This window comes from Melanaphis sacchari, unplaced genomic scaffold (genome assembly GCF_002803265.2).
Source record: "Melanaphis sacchari strain LSU unplaced genomic scaffold, SCAv2.0 Contig28_pilon_pilon, whole genome shotgun sequence".
In the NCBI taxonomy this organism is placed as follows: Eukaryota; Metazoa; Arthropoda; class Insecta; order Hemiptera; family Aphididae; genus Melanaphis; species Melanaphis sacchari.
The window spans coordinates 566,101-588,745 of record NW_020271162.1 but is presented as its reverse complement, the minus strand read 5'-3'; the positions used below and the strand labels follow the sequence as shown (position 1 = coordinate 588,745).

At 24.6% G+C, this 22,645-nt stretch overlaps 1 protein-coding gene across 2 annotated transcripts; it reads left to right on the top strand.

The window, feature by feature from the left end:
- The first annotated feature begins 1,536 nt into the window (after positions 1-1,536).
- LOC112595611 (cyclic nucleotide-gated cation channel beta-1) lies at positions 1,537-21,810 on the top strand. Of its 2 annotated transcripts, XM_025340880.1 has the most exons (14): positions 1,537-1,842; positions 1,906-2,137; positions 6,950-7,104; positions 9,406-9,512; positions 12,075-12,224; positions 12,305-12,564; positions 13,976-14,074; positions 14,383-14,570; positions 15,158-15,299; positions 15,813-15,972; positions 16,434-16,615; positions 17,861-18,024; positions 21,068-21,169; positions 21,624-21,810. In XM_025340880.1, exons 3-14 carry the CDS (start codon positions 6,950-6,952, stop codon positions 21,727-21,729), a joined length of 1,815 nt encoding a protein of 604 aa, XP_025196665.1. In that variant the 5' UTR covers positions 1,537-1,842; positions 1,906-2,137; the 3' UTR covers positions 21,730-21,810. The 2 variants fall into 2 exon arrangements, with proteins under 2 accessions (XP_025196665.1, XP_025196666.1); XM_025340881.1 differs by lacking the exon at positions 6,950-7,104.
- Positions 21,811-22,645: the final 835 nt, after the last annotated feature.

Here is a 22,645-nt window from a genome sequence, read left to right as displayed (position 1 = left end):
TTATCTATTTTTCAATATTAAGTAACCAGGTTAAGTATACTTAACCAAAATAACCATGGCTATTATATCATTATATTATTATAAAATATATAAAATCAAGAACAATATTAAAATTATTTCTCTTTTAACAAAATAAATGTTATTGTTCATTAATAACAAAGTCGATATCTTAATAAACAGTTTTCAACAATCGAATAATTTAAGTATAAAAAGGGGGTTCATATTATTTTATAGATAAAACTAAATTATTAGCAGATAAAATAAAAATTACTTTAGCGTAATTATGGATATTATTAGTTGTATTTCAATATTTTTTTTTTCTGATAATAAATAGAGAGTTATGTTTTACTAATTAAATTACATTATAATAAATTAAACCTTAATGACTTAACAATAGTTATTGACATTCAAAAAACAATAAAAAAATAAATTGGAATTGAAGATTCAATAGAATATAATACGAATATTGCACATAATATTATATAAGTAAATCTTTGTAAGCCATGATTTTTATAATCTGAATGGAATGAAGAAACGAATAATTTTACTGATATTTTATGGGAAAAAAATGTACATTATAAAATAAATCTATTAACAACTATAAAAATTCTTTATAATTTCAACCTATAATATTTTTTAATAATAAATTTATCAATTTTTTATTTCCGTTAAAATTAAAAGCTTGTTATAAGTTTATAAATATGTCTGAAAAAAATCGGAAAATGTATTAGTTTCATAATCTAAAATGAATAAGAACAAATTGACGTAGCCGTTTGAACGTGAGGAAATTATACGACAAAAACAATTAATAATAGTAAAACTATTAGGAGTAAAAATTAAAATGCAATATCAAAAATAGTTGTTTACATTGTATTTATATATTTTTTATAATACTTAAAAAATGTGTGTAAAATATCTAAAACAATTATTTGTTACATAAAATATAATAATTTAAAATTTATCTAAATCACTTTTTTTATTATAATAGGTACGCCAACAATTAAAATACAATATAAACAAATACATATATATATATCACTTAATTTCAACTAATATTAATAATTAAATTTAAATATTTTTTTTTTTTTTTTATTGATATATTTCATAACTGATCTATTTGACGTGTAATAATATATTTTTTTAATTTTACTACTAATATTAATAAAATAATTATTTATTTTTTTTTTTTTTTTACGTCCAAACGACTATTTGACTTGGACTGAATCCATAATTATTTTATCCTCCTGCTTAATCACTATAAAGCATAATAAGTATTTAGCAATAACATAAGAGATTTAGTCATTTTTTCTCTAATTATTTTTGTAAGTAGGTACAAATTTATACACACGCACACCCACACACACACACATCATAATAAAGTGAACATGACAATTTAACTTCACTCACGAGAGCTTTTAAATATGATTTAAATATATTATGGTAGTGAATAACACTACAGCCACTCGTAAGTCGTAGTACGATATGCGCCGATGCGAGACGAGTGGCTTACTACAACGCCCGGTCACTGTACGTTGTTTGTTCTCTGTCCAAGTCGTTCAAATGTTTTTAAATCTAAACAAGTAAAACAATCGACAACGCATATTATGATATTGTTTTACGTGTCTACAAATTGCGTTATAATACATGTATATATGTATATATATGACTACGGTAACGAACGTTCCAGCGTCCGCGTTTTATTCAACAAAAAATAATATCCTACCAACTACATTTTTCTACGAAAAATTAATTTATCGCTAAACACCATAATTAACGGTGTCCAATACAAAAACTTAATTAAACTACACTGAAGATAACCGACGCAGCTACATCGTATTTATAGTAATAACTAATAATATTAGTTCGGTGCAACTGATTTTTGCCATGTTTGTTTACTGTTTGCAGCTACGCATGTTTATAACGAACAACGTAAATGTGGGCCCAATTTATTGATTTGGCCGGGAGAACATTTCCTCTCGCGCTTTTCCCATCTTTCCGCCGACTCGCTCTGTCCGCACTAGTTCATCCCTGCGACATTACACAAATACGAGTACGCCTTACATTCGTCACTGTATTACAACCCGATACTATTATCAATATACATCGTTTAATTGAATATTACCGACGATCGAGTTAAGTGAGTAAACATTATACATTTTAATAGTTATGATATCCGACACCGATTTGTATATAAAAAAAAAACAACAACTTCCGCGATTTTTCTCGATCCGATTTACTTGTCCAGAACCCCCCCCCTCCACCAGTGGTGTATCGTATATGTTTTACAATAGTGATTAAGTTTTGTCGTATATTAGTCACGTGTCGTACGACTTTTCGACCATATTGTATAAGTAAACGCAATACATGACTTGTGCGTGAACCGTGCGCAAACGTGTTATGTTTTAAGCATAATATTATGACATTTATTTTAATGAAAGGAAAACAACACGGTTTACTGTTGTACTCATGGTTTGAATACGTTTCGCAAACTTCCTGTAAGCAGAGAAATAAATTGAATTTATTTGATTTGATTTTAGACAATTCAAGATTTTTATAGTTAAACTGACGTTTAAAATTTGAGTTTTTACGTGATAAATATACTTAATTACTTGTTTAGTATAATTTAAATTATAAGAACGCCATGATACAAAACATTGTTATACCAATAGTAGAAAGTAAATTATATTTAGTATAGTAGTACACCTAAGCTTATTATGTATGTATACCTAATTTAAGATCTGTATTTAGGTAGTTAACTGCAGTTATACCTGAATTACATCATGATTTTTATGTTATTAGAAATATTGTTGTTGAATTAATAAAAGAAATACAACATCTATCTTTAAATATAGATAGCCGTTTACCTAAGTATGGGTAATTAAATTATCTTATCAAACTATGATTAATACAAATGGTATAATTATTTACTATGCTATAGTAAATCAACATTAACTCGAGAAATATATTAGGTGACTAATAAATTATAAATATAGATAGCCAGATAGGTAGATAGTCTAGTAACTAAAAAATAAATACTGCATTAGCTACTACCTACTATTATATTAAGTATCTAAAACATTACCACACGACTTTGTATCATTATTAATTATACTACTATAGCAATTTCGATTTTATTATAATATTATATAAGGTATACTTTTATTATTTATACATGGATGCTGCTACTGTGACATCTCGAGTTACACAATACATTTTTAGATTGGCATTTACATTGATGATTTGTAATTGTAATACATTTGTTTTCAGACAATCGCCTCTTATTAATCCTTGTTTAGTCAAAGAGAGTTGAAATACCGTTTAATTAATACCGATTCATTATGTAGGATAATTGCCGATTCTAAAATATTTTCTTCGTATATAATGAACTGTTTCTAATCATTTATTTCGGTAACATATTTTGCAATGATTGAACTTGATAATCCCATTTTCAAATAGGCTTGAGTCTACTTTTAAGCCTGTACTATATGTCGATATCATAAACTAAATCATGTTTAAAAGTTTAAAACAAAGTATGTGGTAACTGTTAAATATGAACAATTTTTAATCACATATGTACTTTTTTGACTAATTGATCAATTATTTGAGTAGATATATATCATATATGTCAAGATATCACGACTTATATTTCAATCGAAATAAATATTCAATTGTTGAATTTAATTATTACAATTTTCGCAATAATATAAGTTTAATATAATCATATAAATATATTATTATAATATAATAATAATATTTAATATGCGTATTTGGTAGCTATTAGCTAATTTTTTACCTAACATTTTTGAATAATGCAACACAAAAAAAAAAAACACACATTTGGTAAAAAAAATTGAATTTTTATTAACACTGATTTTTAATCAAATCTCATTTGTAAGAGTTAAAACTAAAAAATCAAACAGAATTTGATCAAACTATTTTTTTGTACCTTACTAATAATCTATTTCAAATATTTTAAATTAGAAATAGGTGCCTACTGGCTACTACGATTATATATTACACATGTGTATTAAAAGTACTTATTCTCAATAAATTTGACAAATGCCTACAAGAATTTCAATAATTATTGTGTCTGCCATAGCATATGATTGAAAAAAAATCCAACCAGTCAGTCAGACAACAACAATTAATCATTAAAAAAGATACATTATTTTTCGATAATATGCACTGTAATCCAGTAGTGGCGTCCCGTAAGTAGGTTACGCAGTGTGATCGTTAATGTTGCCGTTGTCTTCTGATCGGTGGCAACTGAGCCCTGCAGTACAGAGTTGTCCGTGATCATCTTTTCATTGAATTCTATTGACTCGAGACTGTCACACTACGGGTGTCCCAGCTACTTTTGCATAACCCTCTCGTCTATTATGGTCGGCTAATATTCTATATTGTTATATCCGCACTATAGCGGACCAGACGGTGTTCTCCGAGTAAATTAAATACATAAAATACAACAGCAAACAATAAAAAACGAAAAAAACTTTCTTTTGTCCCACAATATCGCTTTCATCACTTAAGGTCCTATGTTTTATATAAATTCATATGTTATATGCGCGATTCCTTGGAGCAAATACGGTTGGTAGTTCCGTTCCTAGTTACGTAAATAATTATTTTATTTGTGTGTATATAGATATACTTTAGTAAAAACACAATTATTACCGGATATCGAAAACATTTTAAATTAATAAAATATAATATCAGTAAAATAAATTAGGAAATTTCACGCTAGAATTTTCTCGAGGCATATTCAAAGTCTTCTTTGTACAATCACTTTTAATACCATATCTGCCTTGAGAATTCGGTAACTAACTATAGATTTTCGTTGAGTAATTTAATCGTACAATAGAGGTAAACGTATATTGATACAATATGCCTATTTAATCCTAATAGGTATTTTAATTCTATTATTTATGCATAAATATATATATATATATATATATATATATACACATTATACTTGCGTAAATATTTTAACCTTCTAAAACCTTTGAAAATTTATACATGTATTATGTTTCTACCGTTCACTAGAATTTTTAAATTCCGAATGCAGTGTACATGTATTGATTTTACTATGATTATGATTTTATTTTATGTTATCACCGTTTAGACCAAAAAATAAAAAATAAAATTATTCAATCTTAAACTTTTAGTCGTTACTGGTAACAAATTAAATTCTCAATATTTTTCAAAATAAATCGGAAAAAAAAAACAAAAAACAAAATACGGCAAAAATGGAAATATTTACGCAAAACAAGCCATTCAGAAAATTGTTTTAATTTTTTTTTTTTTTAATATAATTAAAACCCATAAAAAGTTTGTACATTGATGAAGGTTTAACAAAAATAAAAAGTAATAACCGTGTTTTTTTTTAATTCAAAAATGAATAACTGTATAAATTTTATATTCTCACCAATATTTAAATTAGCGTTTAATAGAAATATAATAATTTTCAAAATATTTTGGCTGTTCTGTGTTAATTATAGATATGATTTGAAATGTTAGTCTTTCTTAATACCTATTTTCTTAATTTTGTATTATTTATGTAAATCACAATTTTTATTTGTATGTTAAAAAATTTTAAAACTTGATACAAGATCCTTCATAAGTTTTTGAAAACATCATTTAAGCTTAGCTTACATACATTTTATTATGAGCGTTTAAGAGAATACTATACCCTCATCTGTTATCTCTATCTTACAAACATATAACGTGGTATTAATTTTTTCTCGGTAAAACCGATTTTGTGTTATTAACTTTCATATTAAAGTGAATTGACCTACTGTCAAGCTTAAAGGTAAAAACATTATCTGTAATCTTTTGTTCTCAGTTTATTACGATATTATAATTTTAAAGCAAAGAATGAGTGTGTAGATATTATAAAATAAAAATTCCCATAATATACTTAAAATTTAAAATATCGTAAAAATCGTAAAAATCGATAACAAATAATGTTCTTATCTTTAAGTTTGATAATAAATACACATTGAAATTGTGAGTATAAGGAACGCTGATTTTACAATATAATTAAAATTTTATTGTTATTGATACTTTTAAAAATAAAAGTTTTCCCACAGTGACTTTTCTCGTCTTTTTTTTCATTACTTTTTCTAAACATAAAACTTTTGTTCGACCACATAGCTAAATAGGTTTATAGTTCATACTCAATAGATATTTATTTATTACAAAATTTAATTAATCTATACACATTAAATATATACATCTATTATGATTTTATGGGAATTCGCTAACTTTAATAGACACGTTTAGTTGTCCCAGATGTAAATTAATATACTAAACGATAGGTTAACATAAAAAATCAACATTTACAATGAACGTACACAGAAAAATAAATTAAATTACTGAAATAATTTGACTGACCCCTCCTAAAAAAACAAAATATTAGGCAAGAATTTTTCTTCAATCACAATATTGTTTAATCATTTAATTAAAAACATAGATATTCTGTTTACATTGCATATAATGAATAGGTAAAGTCATCGAAGACCGGAGTTTAATTATATTATATTATCCGAATTGAAAGTATTATTCCTAATGGCTATTATAACCACAATTATTGATTATTAATAATTCGAAAAAATAAATAATTTTTAACAACATTTAGTTTATTCTAATTTTATAATATATCGTTATTCATTTTAATTTTAACGTTAATCAATAAAATTTTCAGTAAATAAATCAAAATTAATAAAATATATGTATAATACGAGTAGTTAGAATAAGTTATATAAAATAGACTTAAGATTAATTTTTAGCTCTTCTGCGCGCTTAAACTTCAAATATATTTAAAAATAGTTTGAATAATAACATATTCTCAAAATTATAATATAATATTACAATTTAAACATTGTTATTAGTAAATTATTTTTGTTAATACTATTATTTATAAATTACTTAAATTTGTATTCATGAATTATAGATGGATAGAATACCACCACAATATGATTACTATAACACAACTGATGAACCATGGTTGTCTGATAATATGCCAATTACAAATGAAAATTCTTCGGGGTCTGATGAATTGTATTCCACATTTACCACACCGATTTCTCCAATCGAACAATCTACGAGGTATTTCAATAAATAATTCACTATTTATATTGGTTTAAAAAAATATATATTTCATAAATATTATAACAACTATACTTCAACTTTCCACACTAATATTTTCCTTTAAATTTGTGTTTTAGTTATTTAGATATTAATCTGATGTTTAATTTATCAATCTTTTTTTTTTTTTTTGTGTGTGTGTGTTTATATAGCCAATACATAATAAAGTAAAAATTGTGAATTCTAGGTTCCAGGCTGAAGTATTCCATTTTTTAACATGTTCAAATTTAACCATCTATAAATATAGATTGGCATATACTTAAGGGATAAACACGCATACACTTTAAGTTTAATTAATAAATACAACTTAAGAATTAAATATAAATTTAAATTTATAATAATACAATCTAAATAATTTTACCATGAAACTTTATTGCAATCATTTGTCAAATAAAAACTAGAAAATAATTTATCCTAACACAAGATAATCTAGAATCTAGGTAATAAATAGCTGTATACACACTAATGTAATAATATACATCTATTTATATAAAGTTTAATTCAATAACGATTAGCCATCAAAAATAGACGTGACACCTATCACTATACCCACCATCAACAATTTAAGTAAAATTGGATATTGATATTTAATAGTGTTGAATTTAAATAAACTCCAAATTTCTAAATCTTTAACAATAACATAATAAGAACCATCTATCCACTCACCCACCGCTTAAAGGCGTGAGAGCGTTCTTGAAGCCACTTTACTATAATGCATACACATAACCATTAAAAAAATTAATTATTTAAGAAATGATTCGCCATTTAGCTAAAATATTAATAGATAAAAGACAATATTTATTTGCATTATTAATAACAATATTGGCAATCACGTGAACCATTTTAATATAAAATTTAGGACTATATTTAAGTATTCAAACTAGTTTTTCCTAGTTATTATTTCTACAAATTACGCAATAAACAAATAAGCTGTACATGTCTTATGGATTAAATAAATAATATTATATTTTATGTAATTATGACTACTACGTATACTAATGAATGCTAATTCTAAATTAATATATTTATCGGCAATTCAATGAATATAAATATAACAATGCATTTACTAAACATTTGGTTAATTAAACTTACACAGCTTATGGCACTTTCTCAAAACTTAAAGGAATTTCAGGAGTTCAGTACAGGCAATTTTTTAAATGAGTATGATATAAATATTAACTTGAAACTAAGTTACCATATAAGTGAGTGTAAAAAAACAGTAGAAAACTTCCACACGTGCACGCACATATCAATAATACTTTAAACAACTATTTACCTGATAAATTTTTTGAAAATTTATTTGAACTCGTCGTAAAATTTACTCAAAAATAGTTTTTTGCATATTTAAAATTTATATCTTCCCTTCAATATAATTAAAATTTTAATATTCTTAGCATTAAATATTTAAATATTTAAAAATCTAATCTTGAAGAGCTTAGAAGTTTAATTTCAAAAAGTGGAAAATTCATTTTCAAGTTAAATTTATAACGAATTTAAGTATGTTTTCAGAAGCTAGAGAGATATTCAAAAGATAGTTAGCATAATCAATGGGTATAATTGGCATAAATTTTCTATTTATGTCGAAAACATTGCAGTCGGCATTAAATACACTATATATTATATAAATAAACTAATATTTAAATTGTATTGGTATAGTAATAATTAGCATGTAATTAGTAACCGATTAATAAGTACTAAATAGTAAAAGAGTATAATTTTAATTATTTGAAATATGGAATACATTGGTATGGGTGACATACATATTTTATCAAACTAAGGAATCTAGGGCTAAGTGCCCTCTTTTTCCATTGTCATTGAATATACTTATTTATTGACCATAAAATTTTATTTTATGATTTAAATATATATATATTTTTTAATTTTAAAGTGTATTTTAAGAAATCTCACTGTGTTTATTCTTGAATTAGCCTCCTACTATTTACACAAGTCAACCCAACACTTTCTAAAGGTACTTTATAAATTACACTTACGTAACTTAGTAACTATATACATTATACACTTATAATGAAAATTAATAATTTGGTTTCCAAAATATTTATGAAATTAGCTATATAAATTGTAAACTACTCTATATTTTAAAGTATTTTTTTAATAAATCAAAAATTCATTAAATTAAATTAATTTAACTACTTAATATAATAAATAAAGAAAAAATAATAAGTAAAGAAATTATTATTATCGAATAAACACAGAGAATAACTTTGCTACCGTATATATGTATGTATTCATTTCATATTGCAGCTTGAATGCGAATAAATTAATGGACAAATTAAATGAACAATGCTCCAAAGAACGAAACAAGTGTGAGAACTATGTTTTTCCATCTTCGTCAAGTATGAGTTTCACCGGTATGTGTATTATAATATAGTACTTCAAAACAGTAGTTATAAGCCCACAGCAATAACTATTACTGCAGTGTTGGCGCCAAGGGTGGGCTATGTCTGAACAAATATATCGGCCTCGTAGTAGTGAGTGGTCCATTATCCCAAAATGTTCATGGTTACAAACATTTTATATTATTATTTTAGTTACATACTAATAATATTATAAGGATAATATCATATTATGTATACAATTAATGAGTAGGTAAAAAAAAAAAAACAGGAGCCTACCGGCTACCAGGATGTTGATTACTATTTATTAGTCAACATTTGATAGTATATTTCTACTAAATTTGTATATACTCATAGTATTAGAGTTTATTAACAAGTTTAAGAAAAAATCTCATTGCGTGAATATTACAAAGAGTCTAATAAAATAGTTATACAGGGATAGGGCAACATTTTAATTTTTTTTTAAATATTTTGAGTTTAGTTATCTTAATTATTATTTAACTATTTAACAATTAACTAATAATCAATTAGATAATTGAAAATAAAATTCAAAATTATAATTAAATAGCTTTATTTTAAGCAAAATATTTATATTGAAATAGAACTTTTAGTAAACAACATGCAAAAATCAATAAAAAAAAAAAAAAATGATAAATACTGCATAGCTGTAAAACTTTTCCTTCCTGACCATTTATGTTATAAATTATCTGTCTTCTGTAAAATTTACAATCATAGACAATATATAAACTGAATTTTAATGATTAAACATAAATACATGCGTATATAATTGTCAATATGCGAGTGCGCGTTTGAGATTTAGTTTTCAGTATTTATAGACTATAGTTATTATCAAAGTAGTGACTGTACACATGTCACATCATTTCTAGAATAATTAGGTCCAATTATTTTTGGTTCTGATTTTTATACAATTAAAAAACATTGAAATGATGAGTCTAGTGAGCAACTCGTAAATTTTCATATTTTCTCTGTTAAATCCACAACTGTAGACGAGACCAAAAAGACGTACATTGTACATTTTTAATGTGAAAATAATATTTTCGTTGAGAATGATAGACTATTCCACCAATAGTTTTGGCGCCATTTTGAGATAAATTTTATATTGTTTATATAATATTGTGAAATCTATCTTTTCATGAGAAGTAACCAGCTTCATTAAATGGAAACATCTATTACACACTTCGTAAAATAAAAAAATATTTCACGAAATGGTCATTCCAATATTTGACATTGTGTACCTAATTATTTTTTCACTATGTTTTGTTTACTTTGTGATAAAAAAAATTAACCAGAAAAAAATGTCATAATGAATATTATTGTTTATTTATGCCATATTTAATACCATATAAAAATTTTATTTGTGATTTTGATTAATTTAAGTTGTTTTTATAAAAGATACGCAAAGTTATTTACAATAATATTTATAAATATTTAAGTTATATTAATTATAAAAAAAAAAAAGTAAAACAAGAAGCTATACTCAAGTACCTACAACGGCAAATCAATTTCACACTATACCTACTTTTAATAGAAACATATCATTTAGATTAACATGCACTTTTACACGAACAACTTAAGCCCTAAGGTTCTGACTTTCTAATATAACCCAGAACAGTGTCACGTAAAGTTAATTATTTTTGTTTATTGATTTTTTAGCTGAAATAAAAATTGTAATGGTATATTTCCAGAATTAAGTATTGAATATGTGAGTATTAAATAGACTATTTAATAATATAACCCATACAGACCATACAATAACTATATATTATTGGTAGATACTTAAAATTACATAAATGAATATCATTAAAATCTACACACTTCTGACATCAATTTTTTATCGTAGATATTATTTGATTATTTAGTAATTGATAATTATTTGCGTGAAACTATTTAAGTTCCTAAGTTGTATCAAGAGATCAGTTAGTTCCCAAATTATTCATGGTAAAAATACTTGCAAAATCAAAGTATATGCTTATTTTGAAAGGTATATATTTTAACATGAAATTTTACAATTTTCATAACTCAATGTTCTGCTTAAACTAATAAAACTATAATATATTCATAAAAAATGTTTTCCCTTTTTTAAATGAGATACCTATATTTACATTTTTTGTTCCTATGATTTATGAGAATTTAATATTATGACTTAATAGTTAAGTATTAAATAATAACAATGTGTAACTGAACCTATCTTTAAATGAATATAAAAGAATTGTATACATCAAATCTAATATCAGTAATATGGCTTTAAATATGTCATAGTACATAATAACCATGACGTATACTTTAAAGAAAATAATAATAATTGTGTGCAGTTAATATTTTATTTTACAAGTGAATAAATTTTAAAAAAATTGCGCAATGTAAAATTTAAGTAACCATTTCATGAAAAAATTGATATATTATGAAATATTTTCATTTACATCACAAAGTACAAAAAATAAGTTTTCATTTCATGAAGCGTACAACTTTTCATAATATGAAAAGCTCAATTTCACAAAGTGGCTACGACTCAATTGTGCAGATATTTTAATAACTATTATTGTTAATTAAATATAGATGCAGATAGTTTACACCCGTTGTCAGCTCATTCAAGGTTTCAATTATCCGACATGCCAATAGAACTACAGCCAGAGAGGTCATCAAAAAAACGCTCGTGGTTCTTTTTGGCTTGGATCACTAGTCTGGACTTCATCATCGAACCTCAGAGTACGGATACAGACAAACAGTGCACATTGATTACCACTAATAGTTTTGACATTGTAATAATCTCAACATATTCTATTTAGGCTTTTGTTACGTAGCTTGGTTAAGTCTTGTGACCATGTGCTACTTGTATAACTGTTGGGTAATACCGCTGCGTATAACATTTCCTTATCAGACACCGGAAAACCTATGGAAGTGGATGTTGCTAGACTATTGCACTGACGCAATCAATTTTCTGGACACATTTGTGATTAAACCACGTATTATGTACCTTAAAGATGGGTTTTGGGTGCGTGACCTAAAACTTATTGAAGTCAACTATTTGGAAAAACTCCAATCGAAAGTAAAATAGACTTTGTATAATTAAATAATTAGTGTAAATAAATTTGATAAATTTTATTTAAAATAAGAATTTCAAAGAAAACAATGAATTCAATGCATTAGAATTAGGAGGTAGGTACTGTAAACAAATAAAATTAGAATCACACTACATATACTCAATGTTCATGTTTTAAATTATAGAACAATATTATATTTTTATACCGTTCAATTATTAACATAAAATATCTATGTGAATGTGAGTACAAAAGTTTATTACATGTATTTATAACATTTAGGTCAAGATATAGATGCATTATAAAATAAACATGTTTTTAAATTAATTTCATCAGATTATAAAAAATGTTACTTATTAGTTATTTATATCATTATAACAAAAAAAAAAAAAAAATAGGAGGAAAAATTGAATATCATTTAACATAATTGAAATCTAAAAATACCTATTGTGAGTTTTAACGTATAACAATAAACGTAAGTATTTAAGAAAAATTAAAGATTTTATTAACCACATCAAGTTTGGTTTTGAATAAAAGTTCAAAGTTAAAAATTAAAAATTATAATTAATAAATAATTTATAAATTTATAAGTAGAATTTTTTTATTAATACAATTTTGTTACTAGGTATAGATAAATTAAAATAAAATTAATCTAATAATATTGAAACATTGAAACATTCAATATTAATATTAATTTAAATAATTATAACTTACTTGTAAATTTGTAATAGTCTAATTAAGCTTTAAAATTTAATTGAATAATAATCATTTCGAGAACAACAGATTTAATTGCAACTATCTAATGTTTATGTAACATTTTATAATATATATTATATACATTATACCTATCCAATGAATGAAGTTTTGTAATTCAAACACCGCTATCAATAATTAAGAAAATTATATTTTTACGAATTTTTTTCTTTTTGAATAACATTAATTATACAATTTAAAATTTAAATAACGTTTTAAAAATAAATTATAATTAATAGAATAAATAAAATAACTATTTATTTGAAATGCAATAACATGACATGTTTGTAACTTTTTAATACTCAAAAATGAAAAAAATTATCATAAAATACCTATAAAATATTATTTTATATATTAATTTAAGAATACTAATATTTTTTATTTTATTGTCTCATAAAATTTATTTAATATTATATTTGTAGATTCTTATTTTGCAATTTTAGCAATATATTATACATGATAGTTAATTAATAAATATTTTAATATTATTAATCTATCATATTTTATTTTTATTTTAAACCAAATTTACAGTAATTTATATGCATATAATATTTAAATTAAAGGAATAAAATGCTATAATTTAAAATAATTTCAATGATAAAAGTTTATTATTAATTTATTATCATATTTTTAAAATACCTATCTAATATATTGATTTTATTTTAGTTGGACATCATTTCACTCGTGCCAGCTGACTTAATATGTCTAACACCAGGGTCAACTTCAGAAATGTTACCTTTGATGAGGCTAAACAGAATTATTAAGGTAAAACAATAAAGTATCATAATATAATTTATAATTTTAATTTTAACTTTCAATAATTTATTGTTAAAGAAATGTTCATTACTTCCTTGTTACTATAATTTTAATATTAATCATTATAAATTTTTCATTGGAAAGAAAATTATTTTTTTTTTTTTTTTTTTTGACCAGTACCGTATACACATCTAATTTGAGATACAAATAATTAAATATATACACATTTAGCTATAATATTACAAAAATGTATGAGCATTTACACTATACAACAATTGCAACAAAAAATAATGGCCTCTTTGTTAATTTTTATAAAGATTCAAACGTTTTGGGAATTCTTTGATCATTTCGACAGTGTATTGTCGTCGCCATATGTAGTCCGAGTAACAAGAACATTAACATACATGGTCTACTTAGTACATTTGAACGCGTGCGCGTATTACTATGTTTCGGTTAAAGAAGGGCTTGCTACGAACAATTGGGTGTTCAACGGTCAGGGAAATGCGTGAGTATAACTTGAACAAAACAATTAACATTAAAAAGCCAGTAATTAAATAATATATACATATAGCACTACAATAACACGACAATCAATAATGCAAAGGCAGGTTTAAGTAAGGTAACCCGTGTCAACTCTACGGGCTTAAGCTTAGATTTTTGTCTAACTTAAATTCGAAAGTTTAGATCATTATTTCTTAACACATTGGCTACCAGACTGATTTAAAAAATATTACATCGTGTAGGTACCATAAGAAACGCCGTTACTTTTACTATGTTTTTAATGTTATACCATGGCCTTTTTCCAAAAATGTTCCCTGTGTACTATGTTGATTATTATTTTGTAATCTTTGTTTCTAGAAAATATATTTGAAATTATATAAATAACGAATAATCTCAATTCAATATTGAGAGACTCGGATGATTCTCGTAGTACACAAGGTTCATTAAAATATGTATTATATTTCAAATACCGTATCAGTTTCTCTTATATTTTTTAACCATTGGTGCCAAATAAAAAAAATTAATTTTAAAATTTAAATATATTATTTTTCTTTTTAAAATGTATATATATTTAAATATATAACACTGTAGATATATACGCTGCTTTTTCTTCGCTACAAAGACAGCAACATCCATTGGAAAAAATCCGCACCCAGAAAACGAAGCTGAATACTTGTTTATGACTGCTAGCTGGTTGATGGGTGTTTTCGTATTTGCGATTTTAATTGGACAGGTATGTGTAAATATATTATTTTTGCAGTAAATCACAATATTATGAATAATATGTCAGAATACGTACCTATATTAAGTGTTTTAAATACCTATCTACTAATATAATATAATATTCAAAGACAGTCTAGACAGTTTCTGATCAAAAAATTTAAAAATTAACACTCGTTATGCTCTCAATAGTTATTCTTTCACAAATCATAGTCAATCGAATTATGTAAAAAAAAAAAAATTATTTTACTATCAAATATCAATACTTGCATAGTTGCTATTTAGAGGAGCATTTTTATTTACATCATAGATCGTAGTCTAGTACTGAGAAAAATATCAAATTATATAATACTCTAACATTTTTACACACCTTCGACTTACCCATCGGATAAGTCATCCCTATAAATTATAATAATAGTATATGTTAAGACGTATAAAATGTTAAGTGCGTAATATATATTATTGTGATTTACATTGACATAATTTATGTGAAATTGTATTTATTATATTTTATGTTTTCTTATAGATTCGTGACATAATAGCGACAGCAACCAGATCTCAAACTGAATACAGAAAACTGCAAGATGAAACGTTAGAATATTTGAGAAAATTGAACATACCTCCACGAATACGAGAACGAGTTGAACAGTGGTTTTCGTTTACTTGGGAACAACAAAGAACCTTAGGTAAATAATTATATTATATTTTATACTTTAAAAACATGAAAATTATATATAATATAAGTAACTACATGGGTATTATATGTATTAATAGTTAATACGCATGTTCAATAGGAACGGCCCGGGAAAACATTTCCGATTGAGAAATTTTATTTGCCCGATTTTATTTTTCGACAATATTTTCAAGTTACCATAAACACAATGGGAGAAGGGATAAATGAGTTTTTGGTTCTAAATTTTCTAAATATTTAATAATCATACCTTTCAAGATTATTTTTTAATATATAAGTAATTGTTATGTAAGGTTTGAATCTCTGGATATTTGATCCTATAGTTGGACTTAAATTAAGTGCAGGCGGTTTAACAAATAAATATAGCTTATGCTCTCTAGTCAACATAAATATACTTTTTTTATACTGATATATTAATATGTTCCTTTATATTATTTAATATATTTTTGTAAACAGATGAAAATCGTATTTTGGACTCACTACCGCATAAAATGAAAACTGACGTAGCCATCAACGTACACATGAAGACGTTGAACAAGGTGCAGTTGTTCAAAGACTGCGACAAAGCACTACTACGTGAACTGGTGTTAAAATTGCGTCCAATATTGTACTTACCAGGCGATTATATATGCCGCAAGGTGAATTTAATTATTTCTGCACGTGTTAAGAATTGTAGTCTTTTAATTTAAACCATTTAGATGCTGGAACCATTATAACACATAAATAGTACCTTACTCAATATCTGTATATATATTTTTTAAGTCGGCTTGAGTACACTCCACAGCATACCTACATGTATAATATATTTACGAAATGCATATTGTATTAAATTTAAAGTGCATAAATGCATTTTCATTTTCTATATTTCATATAATACATGTCAAGTATTAAAAAAACGCCAAAGCACTTGTGTAATTTTCGTCTCACAAATGTATATCATAATTACTCGTATACCAATCAAATTCGTGTTCCACAGAACTTTTAACTTTGTGCTGTATGCTTTAATGTTGTAGTGAATTTACTTATTATCCAACATTAAAATAAAATTATTAGATTGAGCATCACGTAAGTTTTTAATGATATTTTAATTTTTAAAGTGAACTGCATAACAATATAAAATTACTTTAATCCTCGAGATGAAAATCATATCTAACTAAAATCTCTCCCAACAGTTCTAACATAAAATAAAGAAAAAAAGACAATGTAAAATATTATAACTTTAAAGATCTTGCATCATTATAATCGTTTTAAAAATAAATTATTAATAAAAATCTACGAGATGACCTAAATAATATTTTTATGTTTAAGTTTGATAATAATCGGTCTAATATCAAAGTTAGTAACACAAATTTGCTAAGTAGTACGTTTGTAAGACGTATAGATGACAATACAGATATGCTATGTAGCGTAGATATTAGGTATGCACATACGTCAATACGTCGCCCATACTGTACTGTAAGTTTCAAAGTGCCAAAATTTTCAGAAACAAACAGTCAATACCTGTGTATGATATGGGGTCTAAAATGTACGTTATGTGTTTCTATGAAAATGTTATTACTCAGCTTTGTCGTTAAACTTTTTTCTTTCTTTATCTCGCTGTTAATAGGTTATAGATGGGCAAAATTCTATGTTATGCTAATTTGTTTGAACAGTTTTGGCACTCAGACATATTTCTCTCTTATTTTTCCCTAGCTTTAAGTCTAATTATTTATAATACGCCAGTATGATGAGGATGTCACATTCTCTTAACACATTATCATAGTGCATACATACTATAATATCATGTGGACCGACAGAAATAACTATATCACAGCAATTATTATAATAATTTATAAAATTCCAAAAGTTTACACAATATACTATACCATATACATATTCCATAGGGCGAGGTCGGCAAAGAGATGTACATTGTGAAAACCGGGCAGGTCCAAGTAGTTGGCGGTGAACACGACGATGAAGTATTGGCCACACTCACAGAAGGTTCGGTGTTTGGCGAGATCAGCTTATTGAGCCTGTGTGGTACCAATCGAAGAACGGCGGACGTCAGGTAATAGCCAATTAAGGTACTTAGGTAATATATTCAGCGGGTTCTTCAAATTATTTGATTAGGAACCTATAATTTGATGGTGACATGATGTAATTATAAAGATTTTCATAGTAGCCTTTTTTACCTTTTTATAACCTGTTGTTCGACACCTGGTTGCAAACCTCTGTATGGCCAAAAAAAATGTCAAAGATTTTTATCGCATATATTAACTGAGTGAGTTTTTTTTAATAGGGGTAACAAATTGCATACCTATAAGGCAATTGTTTTTCATTGCCAGACCACTTTTTCTTCGTCGTAGTAAATACATGCACTTAATGAACGGGCAGTGCATAAATAAGAGGTTGAAGAGTTATAAAGTTTGAAGTAGCTTTTGTAGTGCATACTAAAAATATGTACATTTATAAATTATTTACGTCCGTTTATATCATACTATACGTATAAATAAATTATGATTTTAATAAAACATTTTAACTATTACACATAAGCCGTCGACGAATTCATAAATTTTATGGTAAGTAGTCCAATCACATAAAAAAAAAATAGGATGTTATAGTACCACTTTACCCGTTTCAAAAAAAATAAAAAAAATCAACATTGTTTCTGTGGTTGTGTTATTAATTGTTTCTAAGAGAAAATATAAATCTATAAACCATATGCGCAATGAATCATATTACAGAGGAAGGTCGATTATCTTCACCGAGAGATCAAAAATAAATTAATTACAATAATTAAAAAAACAGACAATGAGTACCGCTCTGCTATACATATTAGATGTCGAACCAGTCACAATTATGGGTGTGTTAAATTTGAATTTAATGATATAATATCATTATTCATTAGTTCATTACATACAAAAAACGATTCTGAATATAAAGACGGTCTGTCAATTTGTATCACTAAGTAAATTTCGTAATGTTATGATTTTGATATAGCTATTAGTAATTTATTTTACTTTTAGTATTACAATTTTTTCCACGAATATTACATTTATTATATTATTAGTTTATTTTTATTAAAATAATACCTATATATTTATACCATATTATAAATTTATATAACAAAAAATATGCTATCATATTTCTGTAAATACTTAAACATAAAACGGTAAAAATAGATTCATACTATAAATATCTAATAATATATTAAAATACATCAACAGTATCAATAAGATTCATAATAATATAAGATCTTTTAAAGTTTTAAGTTCTCATGAATTATATTTTTAAATTATAACAAAATAATTAAAATCATTATTTATTGTTTAAATAAGTAATTCTAACAAAATTGTTAAAATATCTATAAAAAATAATTATCTTTATATATTTATTAGATTTTATGGATTTTGTATTAAATACTTATAATGAATCTTGTCTTCAATTTTTTCAAGAATTCTGATTAAGTGAATAATTTTTTATCAACATTTATAGAAAAAAATTTGGACATGTCTATAAATAACTTAAAAAGAGTTAAAAAATTATGAAAATAAATATCTCATGAGTAAATATTAAATGTCATGAACATTTGAAGTTGAAATGCTAATATAAAAAATTAATTTGGCTTTCTGGTAAATTTTTTTTTAAATTTATTAATTGAAAACTTAATAAAGAATCTTATACTAAATTTTAAAATCTTACGTTTAAAAATTTTTATAAATTTTTAACTACAAAATAATTTACTAATTTTCACAGTTTTTATTAATTTTGTTAAAATTATAGCTCAATATGCTTATAAATAAATATAATGTGTAATGATTATAAATTTTTCGATATCACCTAATTGAAAAACTAACAACTATGAAAAGCTTCTTTGCGTCAAACTTTCACATATTTCTACCCAAAAATACTTTTAAATTGACAGTTCTAAAAAAAAAAAAAAACTAAAAAAGATTGAAATTTTTTCATGTCTATAAATAACTGAAAAAATATAAATATTTTAAAAATGTTATTGTATATATAAAATAATAATATTAACATTTGGTAAAAATTTCAATTATCTATCTACATTTATTTGGTTAAATCGGATTTTGTCAAAAATTTAATTTGCGTAAATATGCTCGTTTTTTTTTAATTTTTTGTTTATTTTTCCCAATTTTAAAAATAAGCAATGGAAATTTAGTTTGACCTCTTCAAAGTATAAGCTAAATGCAATTTTATATCTAAAACCACCTCCATTTTTGAAAATCAAAGCATTTCATATCAATAACTTATCTGTTATCTTGTACTCATCCACAAAAAAAAAAAACAGTTTATTGTAAAATCAATAAATTCATTGCTTTCACGAAGAATCCAAAATATACTATGAACATAAATTTTAAAGTTATATTTATACATAATTAAAAATAAAACTAATGTACTATATACTGTATACATAACATATAAGTTTGGTAGAATACATAAATATGTATTGTTAAAATTACGTAATACAATTAGTTTTAATTTAAAATTTAAAATACATATTTTGCGGATAATCGACACTTCATTCATCATTGCGTACTGTAAATTATTGATTCGTGCATGTCTGTAAATGTATTTAAATAATTAATAACTAGGATCAAATTTTAATGAAAATTGCATTTTAGGGGAAGGTGATTGCTCTAAAAAAAAATATATTACGAGTAGATAATTTGATTTATGTACAGATTATATATATATTATATATTTCATATTTATTTATAACAGATACAATTCACAAGTGATAGCATTTTAATTGGTACATATTTTAAGTTTTTATTGAAATTAGGTATTTAAAAACTTTTTCTTTAACAAATAATTGAATAAATAATTTAGCGCCATGATATTCACTAATGACCAATAAATCATTTCCGATTTTTTCATGGACATTTTTTAATTTTTAATTTATTTTACTTCCTCTACTATTAAAATATGCATATTAAATCGATGTTTTGTAAAAAAGAAAAAGTAGGTATTAAGTAACTTCTTAAAAACATTAATAAGATCAAAAATGTTATTTGACAATCTTTTGATAATTTTTAGAGCATTTAATTTTTGGTTCTATTAATAATTAATTTTGTTATAATACACAGATCTCACGGGTTTTCCAATATTTTTGTTCTAAGCAAAGAAGATCTTAACGAAGCCATCAAGTTTTATCCGAACGCCCAAGAAATACTGAAACGCAAAGCAAGGTGAGTACCAATCATGTATATCGCGTTTTTATTATTATAATTATTATTACAGAGGTACGGAATAAATAAATAATAACTAAGATGAGTTCTAAGATACTTGGTACTTGAGATAGGTAACTATATATTGACAAATCGAAAAATCGTATAATATAAGCAGTTGTATAATGGTATTCCAAATTATTAATATATAAATATTTTGAATGTGTCAAGTGCCGAGGAATTAAATTTTATGCGTTTTGATGAATTTTAAAAAAATTGTTACAATTGAATTCAATTGAGCTTAATAAGTGCAAAATATTATAACTGCGTGTTATTTTTATGTTCTTAATCCTTGGTTTAAATCTTTTATTTACTTGTATATATCGATTTAAAATTTACTAAAATAACCCGACCTTTGCTAATAAATAAATAGTAATTCATCTTAATTTAAAAATATCTATTTTCTTCGTCTTAGGGAGCTGATTCAGCAAAATGCAGCAAGAGAACACAGGCAAATACCTAATGAACTACTGGACAATCAATATGGAAACAGCACGGACAACTTAATGCGAGTCTTATAAATCCACTCATAAATAAAATATTTAAACATCGAACATGTTAAATATTTTAAATTTGATATACCTGCATATAAAATACAATAATTTGTAAAATATTATTTCTTTAGTTATAATATATTATCTAGATGTAATACTATATAAAAAATACAAAAAATATCAATATTTACATCTAAATTTACCAGTGGCGTCCCGAGACTCATTTTTAGGGAGAGAAGAACTAAATAAGATATAGACCTTTGTATGTTAAAGTTTTAAATTACTTATTGTAAAATAATATATATTTATTTTTATTATTATGTTTTAAAAGGCGTTTTAAATATTTACGTGGCCACGTGTGTTGTATTCATATTGTATTACATGACAAATTAAACGTTCAGAATATAAATCTAAAAATATATTTTACTCTGTTATTTTTAATTTTTTAACGAATTGATCTATCATCATATTTGAATAGGTAAGAGTATTGTTTATGGCCCTCTATAGATTTATTATAATTTTTAAGCAAGTTAAAAATATTTCTACAACAACAAAAAAATATAGGTAAAATAAAATATATAAAAATAAAAATAAATTTGAAACTTTAAACTTTAAGATGGAAATAACATATGCGAGCATAGGTGGAAATAAAGGGGCTTGAGAGGACTAAGTCCACTCTTCCTAAAAAAAAAAATAAATTGTCAAAAATATGTTATATTATAAACTTATTTATAGGTTTATGTTAAAAATGTTACACTCGCACCCCTAAAAATTTTAATAAATTTCTACCTATGCAGCGAGTACGCGTTCTTTTAAAAGGTTATGGACAAACGAAATTAAAATCATACATTAAAACGAAAATTATATAGTTTAATGCACTAAAATTTAATCATTCAACTGATTATTAGTAATTATAGGTTGTACGAGTAGTATATATATATAC

Bases quoted from the DNA above. Each gene is read 5' to 3' on its own strand.
- LOC112595611 (XM_025340880.1), top strand. From the start codon at position 6,950: ATGGATAGAATACCACCACAATATGATTACTATAACACAACTGATGAA. The intron at 7,105-9,405 runs GTATTTCAATAA...TTCATATTGCAG, and splicing joins CCAATCGAACAATCTACGAG to CTTGAATGCGAATAAATTAA. The intron at 12,225-12,304 runs GTACGGATACAG...TATTCTATTTAG, and splicing joins CTTCATCATCGAACCTCAGA to GCTTTTGTTACGTAGCTTGG.